We start from the raw sequence: 27975 nt of genomic DNA on the forward strand, positions 1-27975 counted from the left end.
ATTGGTCTGCACGAGGGCACGCGCTTCTTTCTACGCTTTCATTGGACACTTCAACTCTCGTCGATCCTCAAGACGAGGCGCAGCTTAAAAGAAACGCACCTAACACCTCTTTGATGAAAAAGTTTACTACATATGGCATTTAATTGAACACATATTTTGTTTGCTTTTCTCCAGTTTATTTTGTAGCATAAAACCACAAATTAGAGATATAATTGATAAGAATTAACAATTAACAAAACGGTTCAAAGTAGATTGTCTTTTACAGTCTTTCGTCCTTTTCTCCATTTTCAACATTCCATTTCATGTACAGGAGCATTGTTCCATGCCTAATTTGACGTGCAAAAAGTCCTATGAGTTTGCTGAAGTCCAACAAAATCTGATTCACATTTCAGTAAATATCCAGTCATTTCAGTCTTCCTCACACGTGTTCGAGCAGCATAGTATAGGTGTTTAAGCCAAACGCTACGATATGTTCCCAAATGAAGCTGCAAAAGAAGAAAATGATGATGAGTACAAAGTCATACTTAACATATTAAAGTTAGAATAGTGGTCACACACTTCTGCTGAGGAGCTGCAGGTTGCGTCCCTCCTCTTGGACCTGCAGATGAAGAACCTGCTGCAGAAGGTCCTGTCTGAGTGTCTCCTGCACCAGCCCCATTCTCTGCAGCTTCTCTCCGTTCAGACGCAGCAGAGCACGGCCTGAGAACAACCACAGCCACAGTCACTACAACTGCACTGGAACAGAAACCACACTTATGTTGGCGCTGGGCTGGGTACTTTTCAAGTTACTTCAACAATACACCGTTTTATCCTGGCACATTTTTCTTGGCCCTCAAACTCTGATGAATTTGTCCACTTTATCCAGAGAATACTGTAAGTTTAATTCCTCTATGATTATAACCTTAATAGTTATTATTAAGGTTATTTGTGTCCAGCCAGAGGCCCTTTTTGACAAAATATGAAAAAATTAAAAAAAAAAAAAAAAAAAAATATATATATATATATATATATATATATATATATATATATATATATATATATATATATATATATATATATATATATATACCAAGCAGTTTCTAGTTTCAGATGATTAATTGTTAATTAATAGACAGTTGGCCAAATAAGACAAGATAAGGCCACGTGTCAATCGCCCAAACACAATCACAAATCTGCATAAATCGCCCCCAGTGAACTGCAGACATTTAGTTATTCAGGTCTCCTGTTTAAAAGGTCATCACTAAATGTACCAACATTGCCATTCATTTTATCTGGCGTGCAAATATTTTTGGAATCATTTATTTTTTCTTTTCAGTTTATTTACATGAACAGACAATAAAAGATGACCCCACCCCCAACCCCTGCCGTCTTTTAACTAAGGTGTCACAATCATGTCTGAGGCTGTGGATACCATTTTGTTACAAAAAGGGGGACAGGGTGCTTTAACTAATACTTAGTTAACTAATACTTAAGCTTGGGCTTTTTAAATGACATCAGGAAATAACGAGGAAGTAAAAACGTGTGGTTTGTGAAGGAGCTCAGAATTTAGAGGAATGAAGTTAATAAAATAAAGGTGCACTTTGTAACTTTTCTATGCCACATGCTTGTCATGGAGATGTTATATTGCTTTGAATAGTATTATTCCACGGTATGGCATGGCCTTGAACTTATCCATCGTCATGGTGACAAGCAGGCGACTCAGGTGAGTTCTAGGTTCTGGAGGCCCAGCTCACTGTAAGAACTGACCATCTTTTATTACTTTGTATATTTTATATTGTTTTTAATTTATTTTTATTTGGTTTGTAAGTATTTATTTGTTTTTCTATTTTTTTCATTTAGCTTGTGCTTGTTTTGTACTGTGCAGTGCAGACTTTGTGTTGGTAAAATGTTCTATACAAATAAAGTTGGATTGGATTGGAAGAAAGCATGTTTTCTCATATTGTGGAACATTGCAAACAGAGCAATAACATCTCCAAGAAGATAAGCAGGTAGATCCCCAACATCAAGTTACGTCCAAATAGTTTTTATTCATCCCCACCTATAACAATAAAATTAAAAAAATGTTTGAATTGGAAATGAAGAATAATACACGTTTTTGCCCAGTCCTAGGTGCCAGTGTTACCAGGACATGCAATGTACAGTATGTGTGCAGTGACCTGTGATGGCGTGTTGGGAGAACACCTCCACATAGGTCAGGTAGTTGTGTGGACAGTGTTTCTTAAGCCATTTACAAACGTCCTGCTGTGTCCAAAGCACCACGGGCCGCATCAAGCTGGGCTGTGTCGGGCTTGTGTTGTATATCCCATAATTATCTCTGGTATGGTACTGTAGACACAGGGACAAAAACAAAACATAAAGACCAGAATGTAGAGTATTAAACAGAGGTCCACACTCTCTTCATCTGGGTCTAGTTATTTTCTCGAAACAACCCATTCTGACAAAAATCTGCTCAAACTAACAAGGCAGTCCTCTGTAGAGCTAAACCAGTTTGAAAACTCATTAAAGACCATGGTGGCTTTATACTCCCACATCAAACTCTGGTAAACATCGTTTTCTGTATGTTTAGCGAGTGTATCTCAGCGAAGGAAGAGGTTTCTTTAATCATGAACATATAACTGTAGAGACATTGGATCGGTTTAGTTTGACTTTTCTTTTGTAAAAAACAACCTGGGCCTAATGTCATATTAAATGGATTGTATTTTACTGATTGTTTGGCCTTCAAGGAGCCCCAGCCCAATCGTAAAGAAATGGTGGTTTAGAGTAATGAAAAAGCTTCAGTGATTTACCCAAAGCACTTTACAATTCATTGACTCCATCTACTGCACGTCCCTGGGGCAGGAAAATCTTAAATCCATTATCTCAATTGTATTTTCTTTGTAGATGGAGTTTATATACCTTTTTTAAACTAGTTTTGTTCAAATATTTCACCTATCTTAGAAATTAGGAACATGATTTGTTTTGTTCTAGCAGACAATATTTAATACAGCATACCAAAAATGATGTTTCAGTTTTGTACTCCAGGCATTAAGTAACTGTACCAGACAAAAACTTTCCCAGCCCCATATAATTCTAACAAAACTGTATGTGCTACAATATAATTTGCTTTAAAACAAGTTAATTAGAAGCATAGCTGTTTGCATAATCCACTAACATAAAGCATACAAAATAGTCTCTAATGAGCATTTTCAGAATTCTCCAGCCAATGTGAAACTAATTAAACCCATAGAGACTGTGGCTGTTCAAAAGAAAAAGGCAGTAAAATATGTACAATATGAAAGACTAAGAAATTGAAACGTGGGACATTATCATTTTGTCATTCTGATGTGGTTTCTCACTGACCAAAATAACCCAGCCACTGCATATAGAAACAAACTATCCTTTGTACACAACTCGGTTATCACTCCAGTCCAGTCGATGTTTGCAGCCTCAGCTCATGGCAGCCCTTTAAAGCGCCTTTCAGGGAGAAAAACAAAGGCACAGGCTGTAAATGAGCCAGCCTGCTGCCTCTTAGATGCACCACAGACACAAATGCGTGCGTAAACTAAAGCATCAAGCTCTCATTGCGATGAAAATATTTAGATGCAGCCCTATAAATACATTTTATAGTTTTCAATAGAAAGCAATAGTTGTTTAGCGACTGGGATGCTGTGTTTGTCCGTGTCTAATGGTGGAGGAACAATTATTCTGCTGGAAGACTCGAGCTATTTAAAGCTAAACTAAAAGGATGGTAGAGCCCACAGCCCGCTGGGGAGAGCGCAACTTCCATTCTCCACTAACAAATATATCTTTGCAACAATGGGTCGGTCACCAGCCCACTGCGACTACGTCTTACAGGCGGTAGGTGCTACGGGCAAGTCAGAAGTATACTCGCTGTGTATTTCTGGCTCTGTGGGTGTGTCCATACCTGGCGAGCCTCTGTACCAGGCTGCTGCAGGAGCTTCACAGGTCTATTTCCTGCTTTGCCTCGCCCGTCGTGCCAGGTGAGGTTACCACCTGTGCGTCGAGTCAGCAGCTGTTTGAAGTCCTCAGGCAATGCCCTGTACTCCATCGCAGGTCTACAGAAACTAAAACTGGAAGCAGCTGTGTGATGTCATGAAAAACAGATAAAGATACACACACACGTAGGCATGTCATTCATCAATGAGCTCATATTTACATGCACAAACCTGCTTCAGGAAAACACACTTGTGACTGAAGTCAGCTGAGTCAGCGTCTCAATTCTAGCAGTAAAGCTTTAAAATGTGAAGTGAATAATGTAAACGATTGTCTATGAAAAGCTTAATACAGATGGGTAAACTGTTTCAATTATTATAATATTTGTTTAAGAGAAAAAAAATAAAAGATCCAATGTTTACTTTTTAATTCGGGGCTTTACATTATCTAAATTAAACTACTGTATACATGTCATGTATACAGGTCATGAATTACTTATTATTATTGTTATTACAATTCAGTCTAATCTATTGTACAGTGTGAAATCAGTTGATTAATTAATGATCTAATTGAATGCATTAAAGGACCTTTTAACCACACAAATCCCCACAGCAGGATGTTTCTGATCCAGAAACTAAAATGTGTTGAAGTCCTAAAAACGCTGTCAGTGGCAGAAAGCCACAGGTCTTTAATGAGTCGTCTGCCAGAGGAGGGTTTAGCCAAGTGTGGAGAGATGTGTGGAGCTTTATTAGTTTATAAAATATTGATAAACTCAATAACTTTATCATCTCTATTGAACAAAAGAATAATAAAGTACAGAATGAGAAGTCTGCAGCGGGAAAGAGGGTTTTAGATGAATGATGTGTGTGCTTTAGCATCACCGACTGAGAACACATGAGAGCAGAGCAGCATCAAGGCAAACTTCACTGACATAAATATTACAGATACAGGCTCTTTCCATTTTGAACTTTGAACATGTTTGAAATTATGCGAAATAGCTTTAATTATAGCCTCTTCAGAACCAGGTTGGCAGCCATTCATCACACAGTTCACACATTTGATTATAAATGATTAATTTAGGCTAGCGTTGAATGTAACACCTGTTTTAGATATTTTACACAAATACACAAAAATGACCCAAAGCAAACATTTAGGACCAATAAAACTGAGACAAATACCATACAAAACACTTCCATTAGGCTACTCTCCCCATGAAAGCAAGGTTTTCTTTGCAAATATTAAAAATATAAATATATATATATATATAATATAAAAACATGTGCTTAGCAGACTTGGCAGAACACCTGTGAAAACAGTCTCCCTGGTTTACATTTAAGCAAAGCAGACTATATAGTCTTCCATTTGTCACAAATACATATAACTCTTACCATCTACAGCCATGGCACTTCCGATCCAAAGCGCGCTTAGTTAAAATGTCCCATCTTTATCTGCGTCTTGTTCCAGGTCTTTGCTCAAAGTTTCCAGTGTCTCATGAAGAGGATCAGCGCCACAACATTTCAGTCTTTTCCTAAACGGCACAAGTAAACGCCTCTGACGCACGGCGCTCCGTCGCTCAAGTTTGAAACACAGACAGTAGGAATGTCCCCGAGCCGCTTTCTGAACTATGCGCGCACAGGCGCACACAGGCGCACACAGGCGGACACAGGCGGACACAGCACAAACAGGCGCACACAGCACAAACAGGCGCACACAGCACAAACAGGCGCACACAGCACAAACAGGCGCGCACAGGCGGACACAGGCGGACAGGCGCGAGCTCTGCGCATGTGGTTTATCTGTGCCGTGAGAATCAGATGCGCGGCGTTTTCTCAAGAGCGTAAGGACACGCAGCGAGCTAAAAGTGCAGCCCGGGGCCCTGTAATTAGCACAGCGAGTGGAGCCTTTGGAGGAGAAAAAGTGCGGATGAAAAGACTTCTCATCACTGCAGCATCCACACAAGGAATTCCCCGCTGCCCTCCTTAAAGAATGGGGTCTCTGTGCGCCCGCGGCACCGGCCTCTCTCTGGACTGTGCCGAGTCTAAAACATCACCGACAGTCCATTAGCTCTCTCTGTCCCTTCCACAGTAACAACCTGTCCCTCCTTTCTGGTTGTCCTGCACAGGCATTTAGGCCCCTGTCCCACACCCCTTTTCTTTGATTTGATCATTGACCATTTTAGTTCCTCTCTCTCCAAAGTAGTGCTGACTTTCGGGGTTGTCCTATGTTGGCACCTATTGCTATATTATTCCAATCTCATGTGGTGTTAATGCACTTATATGAGTGACAAGCCTGTCCCTCAAACTTTTATAAGATTAAGTTATGATGTGATAAAGTGACACTGATTTGCTTACAGACTTTAGATTCTTAACTTTTATTTTGTTCGAACAAACTGATTTTCTCCTTAGGATAAGGCAAGGCAAGTTTATTTGTAGAGCACAGTTCGTACACAAGGCATTTCAAAGTGCTTCACACAACAGGAAAAAATGCATAAAAATCACACAAACAAGACAGAAATCACAAAACAGTTTAAGACAAAAAAAAAGAGAAGAGTGCAAAGAAAGTCCTTTCAGTCATATGCAGAGCTAAACAAAACTGTTTTTAGCTTAGATTTGAACATTGTCAGAGTAGAACCTGTCTCACATTTTCAGGAAGACTGTTCCAGATTTTAGCTGCATAAAACTGAAACACAGATTCCCCATGTTTAGTCCTGACTCTGGCACCAGCAGGAGGCCGGTCCATGTTTAGTCCTGACTCTGGCACCAGCAGGAGGCTGGTCCATGTTTAGTCCTGACTCTGGCACCAGCAGGAGGCCGGTCCATGTTTAGTCCTGACTCTGGCACCAGCAGGAGGCCGGTCCATGTTTAGTCCTGACTCTGGCACCAGCAGGAGGCCGGTCCATGTTTAGTCCTGACTCTGGCACCAGCAGGAGGCCGGTCCATGTTTAGTCCTGACTCTGGCACCAGCAGGAGGCCGGCCCATGTTTAGTCCTGACTCTGGCACCAGCAGGAGGCGGGTCCATGTTTAGTCCTGACTCTGGCACCAGCAGGAGGCCGGTCCATGTTTAGTTCTGACTCTGGCACCAGCAGGAGGCCGGTCCATGTTTAGTCCTGACTCTGGCACCAGCAGGAGGCCGGTCCATGTTTAGTCCTGACTCTGGGCACCAGCAGGAGGCCGGCCCATGTTTAGCCCTGACTCTGGCACCAGCAGGAGGCCGGCCAATGTTTAGTCCTGACTCTGGCACCAGCAGGAGGCCGGTCCCTGAGGTCCTCAGAGTCCGAGATGGTTCATATGGCACTAACATGTCCGAGATGTACTTTGGTGCTAGGCCATGGAGAGACTTGTACACAAGCAGAGCTGCTTTAAAGTCTATTCTCTGAGCCACAGGAGCCAGTGCAGAGACCTGAGAACAGGACTAATGTGATGGTACTTCCGAGTTCTAGTCAGGACCCGAGCAGCAGCGTAAATAAATAGCGCAGGATAAATAAAGTAATGTGCAAAAGGGCTGAATATGTAATATACTGCAGTAAAGTATGATTGACAAACTAAATTAGCTATATTTGATTTAAAACAAAATCTTATATCTTTTGAATGGGCAAAAGGCAAGAAAAGGTTGCAATAAACAGGAAGATAACAAGATCCAGTGCGAAATCTGACTCCATGTTTTGGGGTATAGCCTCATCCCACACATTTCTAGGCTTCAATCTATTGTGCCAATTTTTGTGTCATGTTTGAATAATTTATACTTTTATCTGCCTGCTCGGAGAGGCTTTGGCTGAGGCAATGATGCCGCAAACACAGACCCTGAACCTCATAAAGCAGAAGAGAAAAGGACACTATCATCAAAAAACGTGTGTCTGGTGACAGAATGTATGACATGTGATGTATGACATTCATGTAGGAATGAATGACTTATTAAAAACAATGTCAATGTAAATGGTCTAATTTTAGGCTTATAAAACAACCCTATAATTAGAATGTACATAATGCGTGTTTTATATTAAGTTAATCTGGTATTAACATTACAACAACAATGACACTGCCAGATATACCAATATTGTAATTTCATAGTGATATAAAACAGCTCACAGAACCGTGTTTTATATTAACTAAGAAACTAGATAGATTGTTAATGATTTAGTTTTTTTAGCTGTCAACAAACTGACAGCTCTTTCAGGTTCCTAAACCTGATAATATCTGATAGAAATGTATATTATTCCCTGAGGTGACTTCAAGGCTGTGTGGAAATCAAACCCAAAAAATGAAATAAGTATAAGCAGGGACTTTGTATAAATCCCCACACCCACAGATTTTGAACTTTTAAAACGGCATGATCCACTAATGAGTTGTAGACTGCAGCAGAAAATCTGGGCTATTGGAGCTCTGCGTAAAATTTAAGCGTTTTACTTTTTGGCTCAAAAGATAAAAGGGATGGTCTGAATTATTAGTTTCCACAGGAGAGAACTTCAAAGAGCCCTGAATATTCACAGTATACATTAAAGATTAGGTCAGTGTCAAAAGCTTCTGCCTTTTGTTTGACTGAGGAATGTGTTAAAGGCTGCTCGGGTGCACGCAGATGTCAAGATTTATAGATTATTATAACCACATTTCATTATGAGGTCACGTTTGAATGATTTTCTTCCATAAATGTCAAATTCAGTGGGGCCACCAGAGGGCAGTCACTAACAGCAGCAGGGAAAACACCATTTCAAAGATTAAGCCCCTCACAATAATAATTCATATAAATCAACACATTGTTTAATAAATTAAAGCTGGAAGGGCTCGATGTTTATCATGTGAACTCTCTCTTTCTTGTTTTAATGACAGACCTAATGCAACAGGTACTCAATACTTGCTTATAAGGCTAATTATGAGTTGGACGTATTGTGTATTGATAGTTTAAGTTTATATGATACGACGATATACATAGATGATACATGGAAATAAACAGTAATTGTAAACTGTAAATAGACATTTTCAGCTAAATGTTCATAAAATACTTGTGGGGCACACTCTTACTTAAAAAGAAAAATCCATCTAACCGCAACACCTTTTTGTCAGTGGTTAATTTGAGACGATCAGAGGTCAGAGGTCATCTCTCACAAGCAGAAGCTCAAGTGTCGATAGATTGTCCAGATGTGCCACGGTCGCAGCGCCTCACAAGCCACACACACAACGCTCGTACTGAATGTGCCTGGACAGTACGTCCCCCTGAACAAAACACTTTTCACCTCTAGACTTTTTAAATTCAACAATACTAAGCCAAAGTCATCAATGAGCACAACCTTTGTTATAATAATCGAGTAGAAATGTTAAAGTAAGACGATGCACATGAGGCCAAAGACGTCTGTGTTTGTGAAGTTTAAGGCCCAGTCTGGTGTTTGTCCTTGCACATGGCTGTTAATGAGAACGGATATAAACCACTCTTGTCATACAAAGAGCGGCAGAGGTTCAAACTGTTTTTGTAAAGTTAAGTTAATCTGGTATTAACATTACAACAACAATGACACTGCCAGATATACCAATATTGTAATTTCATAGTGATATAAAACAGCTCACAGAAGGAGAGTTGTGTCAAATTGAATCTGGTTTAGCATCTGTGGAGAAAAGTCTACAAAGCGGCTTACACAGAGATTCAGAATGTAGACCTTTGGTGTTAAACTAAACACATATTAAATAGATACACATTAGTTGGGGAGCCCATGTGTTAACCAGACCTCCGGGAGCAGGGCAAGACAAATGTAATACATTTTAGTTTGTATGCAGAAAAAGAGCTTGTTTTGAAAGTGACAAAGTGGTGCATGAGCAGCATAACCCGTGACGTAAGTGTTATGACGCTCAGGTGAAGCTGGAACAGCTGTAGCTCAGTGATGCCATTGAGGCTCAGTGCAGGGTGGGGCTGCCAGTGTGCAGCCGAATAAAGGTGCACTTGTTTCAGAGCACCAGAAAGTCTGAGAGTGGATGCCGAGCGCCCTCAAACATGTTTCAGCAATACAATAAGAGCTTGTTGACAAATCAAGAGGAATATATAGCCCACTTATATGCACACTGCAGAGTATGTGTAAGTAAAAGGGTGTTTCTAGGTAAAAGAGGTGGGTTCTACAATAAACAGGAAACTGGAAATGGGCTCACTAAAAACAGCAAAGCAAAAGATCACTGAAAAATAATGCACACAATGCCAGTCTTATTCAAGGGAGAGAAAAAAAGTATCTACTTTTAGCCTGGAAATGGAGGAAAGGTTGACATAATATAATGTAATATAAGGTAGAAATACGGAAATACAAGTATAAAAATAGCTTGTATTATGAAACAAAGCTTTGTATTTTGAAATGCTCAGTCTCTTGGCCCTGTGTTTTTTCTTTTGCTCCCTCTTCAAGGTGGTTTCCTTTTCAGACAAGGTACTTTGGAGAATAAATGATATAGAAATTAGAATTCATAGTAGGATGTACATCCTGTGAAATCTATCATTTATGTTTCTTGTAAATGTATGTCTTATTTCTTCTATATGTTGCCACTTTGGAAAATTAAAGTGTGTGCCGGGATTGGAGCGCAAACAAATAATAAAACCAGATTATACAACATGATAAGAAATTCCACTTTTCCTCCTAGTGTCAGTTTGGTGCCATTTTGTGAGTAAGTGGGAGGGGATATGCAGATGATGCCAGGGGAGCTCATTTAGGAGCGGGCACAAGGTCCACACCTCACAGTGGACTGTTGTCGCTCTGCCGGAGCTCACTGACATTTCAACTCTACAGCAGAGGCAGCAAGGATACGACAACCTGACTTTTGATGGAATTCATCCTTTGACTTTTTAACATTTTTGGTTTCTTGTTTTTCTCTCTTTTTCTTTTTTTGTAATTATTTCCAGATGATTGAAATATCTGGAGTGTATTTTTTTGGATTTACTCTCTCTTGATTCAGACAATAAGACGTTTAAAAACCTTTTTTTTTTTTTAGCTAATTGCAAGATGCTTTTTGCTGGGTTTTATAATCCTATAGTTCTCATTTCTGTGTTTTTGACACTGGCTGAGACTAAATTCTACAGACCACCTCAGTATTATCCCTACAAAGGTCCAAGTGCCCATTATGAAGGAGGAAACCCCACCAGCCGACACAAGTAAGTACTGAATTACCCATTGTCTTTTTTGCCCCTTCATTAGTGTTCATTTTTTAATTTTTTTGTATGTGCATTCTATTTTCTCTTTTTGAAGAAACCACTGTGCATTTGTTGTTGAAAAGATGGTGTCCTTCACTGTACAGGACGGAGCAGCACCATATGTGAAAGCAGAATACAACAAATGTTCCTGGGGACAAAAATGCCCAACTCTGCTGTAAGTCACAGATAATATAGTATGTTTTCTAGAATTCATACAGAACCTAAAACCCTCTGTCTTGTTTGGTCTTTCAGTTATCGTTTGATGTATAAACCTATTTTTAAAGTGGCACATAAAACTGTGACTGAGTTGGAGTGGCGTTGCTGTCCAGGGTACTCTGGTTATGCCTGTATGGAGGAACCATCTTATCATCACCCAGTGCCCCCTTTCAAAGGTCCACCAATGATGAAGGGTCCACCAATGAAGGGTCCCCCAATGATGAAGGGCCCCCCAATGATGAAGGGACCACCAATGATGAAGGGACCACCAATGATGAAGGGACCACCAATGAGCAGGCCACCATTTAATGGGCCGCAATGGGCTCAACCCAACGGACCTCCAACCACTGGATTTAACAATCCAATGCATCACTTTGATCCTCCAACATCCTCCTCCTTCCCAGACGCATCCTTTGAGCCACACCCAGCTGAGACAGGGCCTCACCCTGAACACCAAGACCCCCTGCACCACCCAGACCTCCTACACCAACAGCATGGGCCAGTCCCTGAGCTCCAGGGCCCAGAGGAACATCTTCCAGAGGAGACTGCAGCACCTGAAGGTGAACATATTGATGGTAGGGACTGTAAACCCACTTATAAGTTAAACAAAATATGCAGTTTAATTTTATTGGCAAATTTAATTAACATCCGTTTTCTATCTCTCTCTACCAGTAGGCCAAGCTATTGACAGTGTGATGGAGGAAAGGTTACTGCAAATGGAAGAAGAAGTGCAGCGTTTGAACCATGGTCTGGAGACGCTGCAAGGCACTGTGAATGCACTAGAGGGAAACCTACGAGCCTCTTTGAGAGAGGACGCCAACAGAATGCTCTCCACTCTGCTCTCTGCTGCGCCTGCACCGATGCAGGCCTCAGCTGCTGCCTCTGGATTATCAACTGTGGGCTTTGGAGAGATTCCAGGAGACACTCACACAGACGGCATCGATGGGGTGCATATGATTCCAGGATTAGCAGAACTAAAAGAAAAAGTAGATGGGTTGAAATCTGAGATGCAGGTCAAGTCAACAGAGCTTAAAGAGCTGAAAGCAACAGTGACTGGGCATGACAGTGCAATAAACAAACTGACAAAACGAGCTAGAACAGCTTCTGGCTCCCTGGTCATTTCTGAAGTAGAGGAAAAGAAAGATCTCGAATCCATGATGGATGCCAAACTCAGTTCTGCACGGATAGAGATCCTGGGAGGGTTTGAAAAACGTGTAGAAACGGCAGAAAGTCGCTGTGTGGAGAAGGCTGGCGATGTGCATCGTCAGTGCAAGAAAGAGCAAGGATTAACAGAGGAGCACATAGAAGACGCTTTAGTGGAAAGTACCACAGATTTAAAATCAGAGATAAGTCAGCTTCAGGGGCAAATCAATGACCTAAAAGCAACTAACAGCTGCTGTAGCAGAATGACAGGTCTTGTTCAGAGAGTTACGTTCCTTGAAACATCGATGACAGGTCTAAACCAGTCACAGGGAAATCTTCGAGTGGAGATGAGCGGACATAAGGACCACATTGAGGGCATTTTAGAAGGGCGTCTTGCATACTTAGAGGAGAAACTCAATGTTACAGGACATGCACTGAGTAACGATACGGAGAGAAGTGATGTGTTTGAGATGCCTGAAATGCGACTTGCTTTAGAGGACCGAATGGAGGGCAAGCTGAAGGCTTTGGAGGACCGCCTTCTGACCGCTGTGGAGGAGCTGAGTAATGCTACTGCCCCAGTTCTGCTGGAGGGGCATGCTATAGCCACACTCGAGACAGACCTGGAGTCGCTGCAGAGCAGGCTGGAGGTGGATGTGGACAGAGTCCAGAAACAAATAAACAGCCTGGAGATGCTCTGCTCCGCCTCCTGCTCTTCCCCTAAAGCTCCCTCACCCATTCAGGGAGATTCTGCCAGTTTGAATGAGGAAAACATCAGCAGGACACTGGATGCTCAGGCTGGCCATTTGAATAAGCTCAACGTTACACTGCAGAACATAATGAAGCGCCTCATCAATCAGCAAGAAAAGGAATCTCCAATTCACGGGGAGCTCACAATTCTGAAGTTCAACATGTTTTCTGTGAACCACACAGTGAGAGGGCTGCAGGAGTCCCTTGGGACAGTTGTGCACCAAGTAGACCAGGCCAACAGCTCATGGCATGAGCGAGAGGCTCGTTTGGCCCATCAGATGAAGGGTGTGGTGCAGCTGGTTAGCCGGCAGGCCTCTATGCTGGGCTCAGGAGAGCGTAGACTGACCCGCCTCAAGGGAGAGCTGCAGGAGATGAAGAGGAGACTGGCTGATGAGGTGAGGGGCTGCCGTAGTACGGCTCTGGGTGTCCAGAAAGAGGTGACCGAGGTTGGCGGGCGTGTGGCGAGTGTGGAGAATCAGTGCAAAGGTCTGACCTTCCTGACAGAAGACTTGGAGAGAATCCGGGAGGAGCTGGAGAAGCAGTCCACGGGACTCCTCCTACAAGTGAACGGGACACTGTCCAGCCACACGCAGCAGTTGTCTGAGCTCAAGGATGAACTTAGAAACTGCACAACAAAGTTAGAGTCCGCACAACACATTATAGAGTCAGAGGAAGCTCCACGAGGGGACACCTTCACACTAAATTAACAACAAACATTTCCACTAAAGTTCACATGAGTTGACTTGGTTTTGAACCTGCACTGAAGCAAACATGCTAATAGCTTGTGTCTTGAACATTTCTATGATTGACAAGTAGAAACTACAAAGGCAGCTAAATCCACTGACAATTTGCAAAAAAAAGGTGCTTCCTTCTTCTTTTTTTAATTTAGCTTCTTCATGCCCCGGTGACTGAGGAAATGACAGACACGCAATCATTTACTGCTCAATGATTAAATTGTTTACATGTTACTGTTTTATACTGAATATCTGTCAAATCAAATTCAAAGTGTCCTTGTCTTTACAGTAATATGACATTAGCATAATGGTTATCTTGTTATTTATATGGATATATTTTTTAAAAATAAATTCACTGAAAGTACGGCATTTGTTTAATTCTTATTCTTTCTGCTGAAACTAAAGACCACAAGAGGGCAGTAGAGTATTAACAGAATAGTTTAGTTTATTATTATTATTATTTTTACCAGTACCTTACCTTATTAGCATCTTTGAAATAAAAAAATTATGTTTCAGATTAAAATTATTACATTTTGAGAGATGAGTATTTGGTAGAAAACAGGTTATATAACAAGACAAGAGAGTAGGGTGTAGTTATTCTTCTTCTTTGTGTTGAATATTAAATATTAGTGAGGATCACTCTGAAGCCCCACTTGTGATTCTGAAGGTTTAAGCATCACTGAAATTCTAAGTTTACCTCATGGTACACAGTATATTGCAAAAGGTAATCAATTTGACTTCCTTTCCTGTCTATCGAGAATCACTGTTGAATTATCATTGTCAGAAATAATAAAAGTAGCAAGGCTTTATTATTTTAGACAAATACGGAGCTAAACATAAATTCATCCTGGATCTATTTGCAGACCACACCTTCCTCTCCCAGAGCTCACCTGCTCCTCAGCCCCATTTAAACCCACATCCATTCAAGTTGTGAAGCGCCAAACTTCCTCTGACAATACAATTTCAGTCGTGGAGTGTCAAATAAACCACTTCTATGACTAATTATACACAATAATGATAATAATAATAATATTAATAATAATGAAGCACTAAAGTGTTTCATTTAGCTTTTAATTGGTGGCAGAGCATATGTTTAATTTGTTGCAGAACATATTTTTGATTTTATTATACATTTAGGGTTTACGGCAGACATTCCACAGTATATCACAATTCAAATGTTTTTATTGTGACAGACCGACTACTTAACACAACCGTAACAAATGATCTAGAGGTTTTAACTATAGAGAAAGCTGTTTTATTTAGTTTTCTCCTGGGGTCAAATGATTGTTGCCTTTGAGATTTGCTGAATTGATTGTGATTTTCAGTTGAAACTACTTTGATTGTTAATTTTCTTGCTTGTTTCCTTCTAGTGCCACCTTCAATAATGCTTTACTGTTATGAGACCCACTTTTGACTCAACAAAAAGTTCATAGAGCTGCAATGCAGTACTTACTTATTTTGCTTATAAGCTTTTAGTACATTTTCCCTTCAACATAAGCATACTACTAGTTTTTATTCATGCAGGTTTGTTGTCCATCATTTCTCAGCGCTCAGAAACGCAATATTTTGCCTTATTTTAGCTTGTTTTTAAAAAACATGCACATAGAGGACCTTTGTGTAACTGAGGACAGATAAGTCTGCTTTGCTCTGACTGGATTTAACAATAGTTTGATTTTTCAGCTTGTTCCTGTTGTGAGGCTTTGACCAATCAGATTCAAAACAAGAGGCGTGATTATATCAAAATATGAGGTGGAGTAAAGCAACTTGAGGGCGTGTTCTGGTCTTCTGTGAATGGCCAGAATCGTAAATAATAAACTTCAAACTAGCGTTAATAATAGATTGGGGATGTTTATCAATTTTAGATATTTTCCTCAAGCATAAATGACAAATACTAACCTGTGTGGGCGTTATATTTGAGGAGAGAGCGGTGCAGATGAGGGGAAACTTCCTTCTCTCTCGCCTGATACAGGACACACACACACAGGACACTAGTGATGCGCGGGTTGTGTTTTAACCCCCAGGTTGGGTTGGTCCCGGACAAGAAATCATTTAATTGCGGGCCAGGTTTAGACGCGTTATAAAATGCTGACCGTATCTCGTACGTCTGCGCTCCGCCTGTGTCATTGCATTTTGCTGTGTCTAAATCCACTTCCTCGTTAGGCTCATTTCTCTGTGAATGTGTGATTGTAATAATACATAAAACTCTCTCCACAATCTCTAAACTAGCGGTCAGTGATAATAATGTCCATAGCAACAGCGTGGGAACAGTTGTTGGGGATGACGGGGGTGGGCTGGGCCAAGCTGCTGCGCTTCTTCTGAAGTATGAATGCCAGAGCCGAAACTAACTTTGTTCTTGTGCTCGCAGCCCTATAGGTAAACGAACAAACTTATCACGTATGAATTGGCCTTTAGAGCTCTTTGCACTGCGTTGGACACCTGGTACTTGACTGGACCTGCAGACTCATGTGCTCAGCTTAGAGAGGAACGTCTATTTGGAAAGTCTAATAAATCCCCACTGTCACATCACATTCACCAAAATCCTTGTCCCAGTCTGTGTAAAAGTGGCACAGACTGACAACCCAACACGAGATCCACCCATAAGATGAGACTGAGCTGTTCTCGAGTGTGTTCTCGAGCCCTCCGCACCAGCAGCATCCCACCGGGCACTAAGACACAAATTGGCACACGCCCATCTTGAAGACATACTCCCTGTTGTGCAAAACAAATAAAGGTGAATTAAATAAAGAAACAACGCTCCGAGGCTGCATTTCAATATTGCTATTTATTTATTTTATTTTATTTTTTTAAATTTTGGAACTCATTGAAAAACAGGAAATCAAACAATGTTATTGCTGGATATGAGGCCATGACAAACTTATTTTTTTTATTTATATTTTTTTATTTTTTTATTTATTTAATATGGACATAGCATATTAAATGGATGAACCAGATGCAATGTTTTAAGTGTTATAGCAAAATAAGCTAATTTTCAACACCTGTCCATAGGAGGCTTTTGGAATTAAACCAATACAAAATTTACAGACTATATACAATACATTTCATTTTATACATCACCATGTGCACAGTTCTGTCCTGATTTCAGCCACTGCAGAGGAGAAGCTGGACTGTCCAAAAGACGTTCTGTGCTTTGGAACCACACAGTCCCCACTCCCAGAGGCTCTGGTGTTTGGTCTGAGAGAACCTTGACGTCTGACGGCCAAACCAGAAAACAATGGTGGCGCATGATTATGTAAACATACAAAATTCTCAAATGTAAAAAGTTTGTGCTTTTGGATGATATCACAATGGAGCCACCTCATAGGCTTTCTATCAAACACCTTGATTGGTGCTTGTACAAAGATATTACAGGTTTGAGCGTGGATGCAGATGAATGGAAGGACACAGGAGGGAATTTTGAATGCCACAGTTATAAGTAATTGAATTAAACACTATCACCATATATGGTCTGGCACCATCCCACTCCAGCCTCCAGGCCAAGTCCAGCCTCTTTGCGCCAGCTTTAAGGGCAGGAAGGTAGCAAAATAGCGCCCTGGCCCCGCCCCCTGGAAACAGCTCCAGTTAACGCTACCTCCAGAGGCAAAATACGGTCAAAAATGGTACTGTTGTACTTTGTATGAATCATAAAACCTCTTGTTGTTGTTGAGGAACATAACAGGTTTAGGAGTCATTATATAGGACACGTAATGATTATTCAATTACTAAATTAAATGATTATTTCAATAATTGACTAGTTGGGATTAAGCAATAACTTTCAGACCTAGTTTTAAAGCCCTCTAAAACGGTAAATGATGATGATTATTTTCAATACCATAAATGTTTCTTGCATTGCCCAGGCAAATGGACACTTTCTCTAAAACGAAGTATGAAAAGGACAGTTTATAGGAAAAAATGCAATTATGGAAGTAGGCTTGTATTGGACAGCTACAGGATGAAATGGGGGTGTGGTACCAGTCAGAGTCAAATCTGCCCGCATTATACTCTGATCCCTCCTTTTATTTCTCTTCTCTCTCTCGCGCTCTGTCCATCCTCTCTTGAGCTGCTTGCCATCTCTCTCTCTCTCTCTTCACACCACAATGAGGCTCAGTGCATCTCCACAATGAAGATTAAGTGGTCTGAATGTGTGCCCACATGTCTGGCTCTGAGGATGAGGAGGGTACCTTGAGCTTGAGATCACGTACTTGACTGTCCAACGTCTCGTCCCGTCTATAGCTCCACACAGTCCACATGAGTTTAGCTGAGGTCACCACTTCCTCCAGCAGAAGGTAAGCAGCGTGGCGACAGTGGCTCTTCTGTGTCTTTCTATGGAGCAATTATAAAATAAATGTATTATTGATAAGGCTGCATGTGTTAAAGCTTTGTTACTTTAGATTCATGAATATAATTGTATGACATCTAAGTTATTTTTATAAAGATTATCTATATTTAGATTGCTCATACTGATCAGAAGACAAATATAATATTAAGATTAGTCATAGGATTACAAACTCTTCTTATATTTTAGTTTTTTTTTCAGTGTCTCCCTGTGCTTTTAAAATACTATTTGAGAGACAAGCTTACAGCTGTCATATGTCACATATGTGAATTCAAGGACAACCATAGTAAGCTGCGCTGGCACATTTGTGAGCCACTGCCACTAGCTTTTCTAATCCTCAAACATGCAATACATTACATTATTGTTATTACTATCTTTTAATGTTTAAATCTAAAGAACTTTTAAAAAACAGCTAGGAAATGTATCATTTCTGGCAAATCATTCCCCTTGTCTTTTGTTGTCCTTTCATCTTAAGAGTGGTTACATAATATGTTTATTCCATGGGAAGCAATTGTACTATAAAGGCATGAGTTACTGAGGTGGCAGAATTGTATCCTTCCATTTATTTAAATATTTGGTATTTTTTGTGCTTGTTGCTACTGCCAAAGGCATAAGCATAAATCTGGCTAACAGCAAACAAAGAACAACACAAGGACTATTTGAGACAGAAGTATGTGTTAGAAAGTGTGAAATACAACACCAATAATTGTCTTACAAATGACTGCAAACACAGTCCCTGCTAACATCAATTGATTAAAGGCGATTTTTAAACCAAACTAAACTGTGTGACCTTTTCACAAATAGAATGTTGCTTTGAGCCTTTTGTCACAGCTCTAGCGCAGTGTAAACAGCAGAGTAGTTGGTCAGTCACAGTTAGCATCAATCTCTAAAAGATCATGTGGCTCAGAGGAACTCTGTGTCATGTAAAGTAGTATGAATATGATCATGACAAACTAAATCTAGTTTAACGTTCATCTTCTTTCTTTCGGCTATTTTCAATTTTGAAAATACTTTGAGGTTGTAGATGTAAATACAAAGCAGACTTAAATGATGTTATTCACGCGACCCCCTTTGACATTTAGAAAGACCAACGCATTTAAATGGAAGCTCTTAGATATTTAGATGAGGTCTTCCATAATGACCTACCAAATTATACAGATTGAAACTGTTCCCATTTCCACCCCCAACCGGTTGTTTGACGAGTGAAATAATAAATAAATATCAAGATTTGTTTGGAAAGGCAAGAAGCCTCGTATCCGGTTTAAAACTTTACAACTATCAAAAGTGTCTGAAAAATGACTTTATTTCAGCTCAAATCAGAGCGTTGCTCTGCTGGTGTGACCCAGAATATGAAGCTCAATGGGAAAATATTGAGAGCAGTGTTGCGCCAGGGGTTATTATTATTATTACTGTGTATTTATATAGTGCTTTTCCAACTTCAGGGCACTCATAGCGCTCTATTAGGAAATGTGGAAGTGTCTTGCCTATGGACACAACATTTCCTCTAGCGCCTCTATGTGGCACTTGGTGTTCCAGTGGCCTCCCATCCAAGTACCAACAGGTTCCTGTAGGGGCCTTACAGGCACATGACAAACGGTAGACTCACTTTGAAGAACTGGAAAATCCCTGAGTAACTGTGCTTGAGACATGGAAAGAACTAATCAAAATGTATAAATACGCCGGTGTAATCCCTCATTCGTCCAGGGGTGTTCCATGTAGAAACATATTCAGTTGTAGTCTTCTGGACAGTGTTTAAAAAAAACAAAAAACTACTCAGAGTAGGATAAATATTATCAGACTAGATCCTCAGATTGAGAATGACTCTTGGAAGAGAGTCCAAATGTCTTGTTTTGTATGTCCATATTCATAAGACTGCAACTGAATATTTTTCTACAACAAAACATATGTAACCTACAAACAAATCTTAAACTGGCTTGTGATCAAATTTTGCACCTAACAGCACAGATTTGAGATTTAAGATCTGGGTAAGAAAATTGATAATGATTTTCTACCAGGTTGTAAAAGAAATCAAAATGAAAAGCTTTGATAAGTTGAAAAACATGTACCATTATAACCTTCTGTCTGAATTATTTATCAAGGATTATAAATCAGGACGTTCAAGGGGAAAAATATAAATAGATTGACAATTTGGACAGCCACTCTACATATTACATTAAAACATAAATGGGAAAGAGAGGGTAATTTTAAATGGGATATTTTGGACTGAGATCAATAAAATACAGACTATGTATTTTGGCCTCACAACACCAGCCATGGACAAAATAAACCTTTGGAGTATGCTCATAGCATACTCCAAAGGTTTATTACTCTATATGTCAGTTTATTACTCTATATGTCCAACAATTTATTACTCTATATGTCCAATAGTTCATTACTCTATATGTCCAATATAAAGTGTTGTTGCCCTTACAACGCACTCTATATTGGACATTCTAAACATTAAAAAAATTAAAGTCGACTTGATTTGAAAATGAACATGACTAATTGGGACCTTTGGTTTGGTTTATATGTGACTCAATTTTTTTCAATTGTCAATAGTCTCTTACATAGTTAGTGAAGATCCTATTTTTAAAATATTGTGCAGCCTTAGAACAAACGTACATCAAAGTTTAGTGACTCAGTGCCCACAGCGCAGTGCCCACGTCTGGCTTGAAGACACCCAATTTATCATCAGAACAGAGAAGTCATTCAGCGCGGCTCAGAGGAGTGATAACTGTCGTGCCAAAGCTCCGGCGGCTCAAAATAATCACAGACAGAACCAATCCACAGCAGGATCATCTCTTGCTGCTCATTTACCTGAAACGCACCCACCGAGACAAAGGGTCTAGTTAGCTGCCATGGAGTTTTACTTACTGCTTTAACACTTGTCTTTTTGAATGCTAATTTTAGTTTGATTTTCGGTTCGTATTTCTTTCAACCGTATTGGCCGTATTTTCAACCGTTATGAACCTCTATTTCGTCATTCTGCTGTAAAAAAAACAAACCTGTATGGAACATGTACCAGTATATGGGAATATACTATTATTAGGAAGTAACTAAAGCTTTTGAAAATTCACACATCTCTGAAATCCAACATTCACTCACTCACATTAAATTGGGTCTGTGTCTGTGTTTAAACATAGAACTGAGTTAAAGACGCACTGAATGAGAATAAATCGATTTGATTAAAGCTGCAAATTGATCAGAATAATTGTGACTAGTGGACTATTAAATACTATTAATAACCGTTTGCATATTTTTATAATTGTTGATTATCTGGACTATTCAGACTCTAAAACACATGCCAAAAGAACCCTCTATAAATAAACAGCAGCTCATGTTTGAATCTACAAGAAAAATAATTTGACTAATCAAAATATGAATTGATAAAATAATCATTAGTTGCGGCCCGTGATAATCGTGATTATTCAGGTCACAATATAATTGTAAGAACCAAAAAAAAATAATCATGACCATTTCAGAAGCAAAACTAAGCCTTTTAAGTTCACTCTATAGCCCAGAAAATATACCTAAATGTAAATAACTTTTTCATCTGGCTGTTTTTGTCAAATTTAACTTTATTTTGTCTTTCAGAAAATTCAATATCAGATGTCAGACCACTGGAATGAAAGAAAATGAATTGATTCCTCTGTTGTTAGGTCACAGTCTCAATAATCCTGAATAATCGTCAAATCCTGATGTTTTTTCTCACAATAATCGTAACACTAAAAGTGCCATCCTTGCGCAGCCATGTTCAAATAACAGTTTTATCAAACATCAGCAGTGCATTTGGATCTGCTTATCTGCAGTTTACATTCAGAGAGGGCATAAAACTGGTCTCACGCAGACTGGATATTCCGTCATTCCCAGTGACTTGCATAGTAATGATGATGTATCCTGACCGGAGATAGAGCCAGTATAAACTCTTCATGAACTCATTGAGCCCATAGTTTTGATAGATGATTCTTTCCTTTGTCATTGAAGTGCTTTACAGCTGACATCATCTACTGGACTAAATCAAACATTAGTCTTACTCAAGCTTTATTTAGTCCACACAACATAATACATTTGCAGATGACATAGTGTTTTTCTCCTCTCAATCCCTCATTTTCAAATCAGTTGCAAATCCCAAAAGACGTGCAGATTTTTATTCATTTCTACTTTCCATCTGTTGTTGTGTTTTTAATCTTGAAAGGATTTGTTCAGCCATTAATCATATTTAAACAAATTGTGTAGTCAGAGAGTTTCTCTGTGATAACTCATGAATCAAAGTTGAGCCTCAAAATGATCAACCTGAATTTTTTGTCATTCAAATATTCTACTTGCAACATAACATAATGTTGCATTATCAAGGCACTGAGATGGTGTTTCTGTGGAAAAAGACTATAATGTGTTACTGTGGATCTCAAAGCGGGGCTTGACAAAGGATTTCTGCATAAAAAGAAAATAAAAGAAAATATCAATCAACTTATAGACCCTTTAAATACTTGCAAACAAAATCCTTCTGAATTCCAGAAATAGGCCAAAACTAAGCAGAACATTGAGTGAGTTCAATGAAGAAATTGGGATTAACCAAAATATGACAAAATCAAGTAAAGGACATTTAATATGGTCTTAAATTTGTTTTTTTCACAGGAGCTCATGACAGACACAGCATTTTAATCAAGGCAAAATCTTGATTTTTATTTTTTATGGGAGAAATTCTTACATAAATGTTAATCCGGCAATAGTTTTTCATTTTACCTAGATATACAAATACTTTACCACAAATTCTATTTTTGTGAAGCTCAAATCCAATTTTGCAATTCTTGCTATATTTTTTGATCTGATGTGAGTTAAATATTGAATGCGCGTTATGATTACCATAAAAAGTCGCACCTTTTTTCATAGTTTTGGCCGTGGTGCGACTTATACTTATATCTATACTTATATACTTATTTAATTACGCAAGCACTTAAAAATTATAGTCATTATAAGTGTTTTAGGTGAAAAAAAATACACATTAGTTTGAACAGAGCGTGAATTCCTATTGGGGGGCCTTGGAACTGTAGACTTTGGGAATGGCTGTGTTACTGCATATATCGCCTGTATTGAATGATGAGGATGGCTGTGGGTACCTCTACTACACAAACTACACACTTCCTCTCATTTAGATGGGGAACACTTCAGACACCTCCGCTGCGTTTGTGTCCTCCATCTCCAAAGAGCACGACATCCTCATGGGAGCTGTCTACACTGTGTTCTGTAAGTCAAACAAAGTCACACAAGTATTTCCCCCACTGCCAGAAGCACGTGACTGCACTGTAACGCTTTCTTTCAGGCGTCTTGTCTCTTACAGGAAACTGCATCCTGCTTCTTGTCGCAAATCAGAAACGATCAACCTTGAAGCCGGCCGAATACTTCATCATTAATCTCTGCATAAGCGACCTTGGAATGACACTATCTTTATTCCCACTGGCAATTGCTTCCTTGTTTTCACATAGGTAGAGAATAACTCACATTGTTCTCCTTCAACTAACTTCATGAACGTAAATGTATAAATAAACTGTCCTTTTTGCAGATGGCTGTTTGGGGAAATCGTTTGTCAGCTTTACGCAGCTTGTGGGGTTTTGTTTGGTTTGTGTAGTTTAACTAACCTCACTGCCCTCTCTGCTGTTTGCTGCATTAAAGTGTGTTATCCAAACTATGGTGAGTGAAAAATCCTATTGCATTTTCTATGGGAAACGCTGACTCCCTTACAGCAGGGGGACTGGGGGTGTGAATGATATCAGGTTTTAAAAAGGTCAAATTTGAAGTGTTCTTTTGTAGTACCGGTAATTGTTTTGGAGTCAAGTGTTGGGAAGAATATCTTATTACTAATATTACTCAAGTAATGCAGCAGAAGATTAAAAATATATTTGTTGGTTGCACCGTATCAAAAATAAATCCATATGAGGGAAAAAACTGGATTCTTTTTTTGCGATGTCGTCCGGTCCTATCTCCTGGTATTGGTATATTAGAACTAGTATAAACCACATTGTAAAATAAAAAACAAACTACTGAGTCTTGAGCCTTTCTTCGTATAAAAATCGAGTTTGAAATTATAGTATTGTTGGGGTTCAGGGGACATCACAACATTCCATAGGACAATCAAATTTAACACATATTAAATTAATGTAGTTTAACTGCAGTTTATTGAGGTAATATAGCTAATCGAACAAAGTGGGAACAAACTTCAATGTATTGATTTTATTGTAAAACTCAGGAAGAATAGTATTTACTTATGTAAAGACTAATCCAATAAATAAATACACTGTAAAAATGTAATCAATAGAGAAATCTGTCTCTTGCCCCATCTGGTAGTTTGACATTATTACATTCTAACATCTGAAAACAGCCAATTGTGTGCTGCCCGGTGGCCAAGTGGTTAAGACGTTAGCACATATGCCAGGCTCTATGTGCAGCCGGCCACAGTTTGAATGGCTCCGACAATTTACTGCATGTCCTCCCTTCTCTCTCATCCCCATTCATGCTCAGCTGTCCTGTCTAATGAAGCCTACGGGCTTTAATAGACATAAAGGTTGGGAAACCTTACAGCATAAGATCCACTGACTGCTGAATCTAATGTGTTTGTTACATCTCCAGGCAACAAGTTCTCCTCGTCTCACGCCTGCCTCCTGGTGGCTGCAGTGTGGTGTTACGCCTTCATCTTCGCCTTGGGGCCGTTGGCACAGTGGGGACACTACAGCGCTGAACCTTATGGCACTGCCTGCTGCATTGATTGGCACGCGCCCAACCACGAGCTCGTCGCTCTGTCTTATATTCTTTGCCTTTTCATCTTTTGCTACGTTCTGCCCTGCACCGTCATCTTTCTGTCGTACACGTATATTTTGCTGACGGTGCGAGGCTCGCGTCAGGCTGTGCAGCAGCACGTGTCACCACACACCAAGACCGCCAACGCTCACGCTCTCATCATCAAGGTCAGAGCAGAAGGTTAAGACTTAAGAAGCACTGGGAATGTAACAATATCCACATTTCTTTCATGTAGGGCTGAGCGATATTCATGAAAATAATATCCCAATTTGGAATAACAGTAATCAGAAGATAATGTATTTAAGCAATCCAACTAAACTGTGTTCAAACACATGTTGTGTTATTTTATTTTATTATTTATCAAATATTAAAGCCTAATTTCTTTTACCTAATATCAAAAGCACATTCACAGTATGATGAATAATTAATAGACATATCAATATATATATATATCAATATATCAATATATATATATATATATATATATATATAGGGGGGCGGAGGGTGTGTTCCAACTACAGAGGGATCACACTCCTCAGCCTCCCCAGTAAGGTCTATTCCAAGGTACTGGAGAGGAGAATCCAACCGATAGTTGAACCTCGGATTCAGGAGGAGCAGTGGTTTTCGTCCCGGTCGTGGAACACTGGACCAGCTCTAGACTCTCCACCAGGAGCTCGAGGGTTCATGGGAGTTTGCCCAACCAGTCCACATGTGCTTTGTGGATCTGGAGAAGGCTTTCGACCGTGTCCCTTGGGGTGTTCTTTAGGGGGTGCTACGGGGTCCGGGGCCCTTTGCTAGGGGCTGTCCGGTCCCTGTATGACCGGAGCAGGAGCTGTGTTTGCATTGCCGGTTCTGTTCATAGTTTTTATAGACAGAATTTCTAGGCGCAGTCAGGGGTCGGAGGGTGTCCGGTTTGGGGACCACAGGATCTCATCTCTGCTGTTTGCAGACGATGTTGTCCTGATGGCTCCATCAAACCTGGACCTGCAGCATGCACTGGGACGGTTTGCATCAGAGTGTGAAGCGGCTGGGATGAGAATCAGCACCTCCAAATCCGAGGCCATGGTTCTCAACCGGAAAAAGGTGGCTTGCCAGGTGGGTGGGGAGTCCTTGCCCCAAGAGGAGGAGTTCAAGTATCTCGGGGTCTTGTTCACGAGTGAGGGAAGGATGGAGCGTGAGATCGACAGGCGGATCGGTGCAGCGGCTGCAGTGATGCAGTCGCTGCATCGGACCGTTGTGGTGAAGAAGAAGCTGAGTCGAAATACAAAGCTCTTGATTTACCGGTCGGTCTTAGCTGAGGTGGCTCGGGCATCTGTTCCGGATGCCTCCTGGGCGCCTCTCTGGGGAGGTGTTTCAGGCATGTCCCACCGGGAAGAGGCCCTTGGGAAGACCCAGGACACGCTGGAGGGACTATGGCTCTCGGCTGGCCTGGGAACGCCTCGGGATCCCCCGGAGGAGTTGGGGGAAGTGTCTGGGGAGAGGGAAGTCTGGGAGTCCCTTCTTAGATTGCTGCCCCCACAATCCGGCTGGATAAGTGGAAGAAGAGGGATGGATAAAAAAAATTAAAAAGAATATAATACCACAAAAGGCCTCTTAAGGCACTACTACTTTGGTATTTTTTACATTATTTATTATTTTTTCTTCTTCTTTCTTTAAAGAATTTCCTTCCGGAAAGCTTTATTTCACAAGAAAGCTCTAGTTTTAAATGGGGGGAAGAAGCTATTACCATTTGGCAAATGGCCAAGGCCAGAAACTACTGCAGCACAGGCAAGCACAGGTATTATTTTATTTCAAATTATTAAAACTAATAAAGTAATAATACTGATTTCTTTATTATTGTTGTACAAAAACTGAGCAAAGTATCATGGATTGGCAGGTTAAAATGTAAAAAAATAAATTATAAAAAGAAACCAACATATGTAGTAGTTCACCCAGATTTGGTGGTATAACAGAGCTGTAGAAAAATCATCAAACAGACCAGCTAAAATAAATACATTTCAAAAAACCTTTTATTTTAAGGTTTTAGAACATGATAAACACCGCATAGGCACTGAAAAGGTATTAATGAGTTTAGGCTTCCTGTTATATGCAACATTTTGAGGATTACTAACGTTCAGAAGATGCAATATTTAGTTTTTAGATTGTCTAAATGAGGGCAACTGCCCTCATTTTTTCATCTTACTGAAACTCATGGATTGGTCTCACAAGCCAGGTGCTGTTTAAATAGCCACAATCATGCTTATGCTTTGTTCCCAGGATGATTTTCCAAAATAACACACTGTTACATTTCTAGTCTAGACATTACACATAATAGGTGTGAAATTATCCTGAATCTCTTTCTTTCAGCTCTCTGTAGCCGTATGCACTGGTTTTCTTGCCGCGTGGACCCCTTACGCTGCTGTGGCCATGTGGGCTGCTTTTGGAGACGCCCTGCTGGTTCCCCCCACTGCCTTTGCTCTGGCAGCTCTCTTCGCCAAGTCCTCCACCATCTACAACCCGCTGGTGTATCTGCTCTGCAAACCCAACTTTCGACAGTGTCTATACAGGGACTCGACCACATTACGACAGAGGATTTCAGGAGGGAGCCCGCAGTCAGATCTGAAAGGATATTTGAGCAACTTACCACGAAATAAGGAAGTAAGCAGTCAGTCCAATCGCTTCTCAAACGGACAGCAGCATGAGTACGGGGCGTGCCTCTATAGATCAGATGGGGCGACGGTCGGTCATGTGGCCACACCCCAAAGAACTGCCTGCATCCTCACGGGACCGTCCTGCACAGAGGTGACACTGAACCAGGATTCCACAGAAATATCGCAGGGTGACTTTCTATAACGACAAGTTAAGAAGAATGGTTTACTCTTGTGTGTTTGGATTTGTGTGAAAAATCCGTGAAACCAATACAAGACATATGCTGTCTCATCAAT

At 40.3% G+C, this 27975-nt stretch overlaps 3 protein-coding genes across 6 annotated transcripts; 2 read left to right on the forward strand and 1 right to left on the reverse strand.

Moving 5' to 3' along the window:
- Window positions 1-154: 154 nt before the first annotated feature.
- On the reverse strand, window positions 155-18250 carry samd10a (sterile alpha motif domain containing 10a). Of its 3 annotated transcripts, none has more exons than XM_072449003.1 (5): window positions 18105-18250; window positions 3905-4080; window positions 2157-2325; window positions 559-699; window positions 155-485 (listed from the first exon to the last, which is right to left on the reverse strand). In XM_072449003.1, exons 2-5 carry the CDS (start codon window positions 4046-4048, stop codon window positions 463-465), a joined length of 477 nt encoding a protein of 158 aa, XP_072305104.1. In that variant the 5' UTR covers window positions 4049-4080; window positions 18105-18250; the 3' UTR covers window positions 155-462. The 3 variants fall into 3 exon arrangements, with proteins under 3 accessions (XP_072305104.1, XP_072305105.1, XP_072305103.1); XM_072449004.1 differs by having other exon boundaries at window positions 18126-18228; XM_072449002.1 differs by lacking the exon at window positions 18105-18250 and adding an exon at window positions 5322-5522.
- On the forward strand, window positions 10661-14120 carry emilin3a (elastin microfibril interfacer 3a). Of its 2 annotated transcripts, none has more exons than XM_072448998.1 (4): window positions 10661-11047; window positions 11142-11261; window positions 11339-11877; window positions 11975-14120. In XM_072448998.1, the coding sequence occupies exons 1-4, from the start codon at window positions 10899-10901 to the stop codon at window positions 13897-13899; spliced, it is 2733 nt and encodes a 910-aa protein (XP_072305099.1). In that variant the 5' UTR covers window positions 10661-10898; the 3' UTR covers window positions 13900-14120. The 2 variants fall into 2 exon arrangements, with proteins under 2 accessions (XP_072305099.1, XP_072305100.1); XM_072448999.1 differs by having other exon boundaries at window positions 10662-11047; window positions 11984-14120.
- LOC140362799 (opsin-5-like) lies at window positions 18002-27915 on the forward strand. Its single transcript, XM_072449000.1, has 6 exons — window positions 18002-18209; window positions 23413-23503; window positions 23580-23742; window positions 23820-23947; window positions 24884-25218; window positions 27398-27915. The coding sequence occupies exons 2-6, from the start codon at window positions 23413-23415 to the stop codon at window positions 27881-27883; spliced, it is 1203 nt and encodes a 400-aa protein (XP_072305101.1). The 5' UTR covers window positions 18002-18209; the 3' UTR covers window positions 27884-27915.
- The last annotated feature ends 60 nt before the right edge of the window (window positions 27916-27975 follow it).

The sequence above is a fragment of the Eucyclogobius newberryi genome, unplaced genomic scaffold (assembly GCF_026437365.1).
Source record: "Eucyclogobius newberryi isolate DKJ021-1_F unplaced genomic scaffold, fEucNew1.0.hap1 SCAF_17, whole genome shotgun sequence".
Taxonomy (NCBI): domain Eukaryota; kingdom Metazoa; phylum Chordata; class Actinopteri; order Gobiiformes; family Gobiidae; genus Eucyclogobius; species Eucyclogobius newberryi.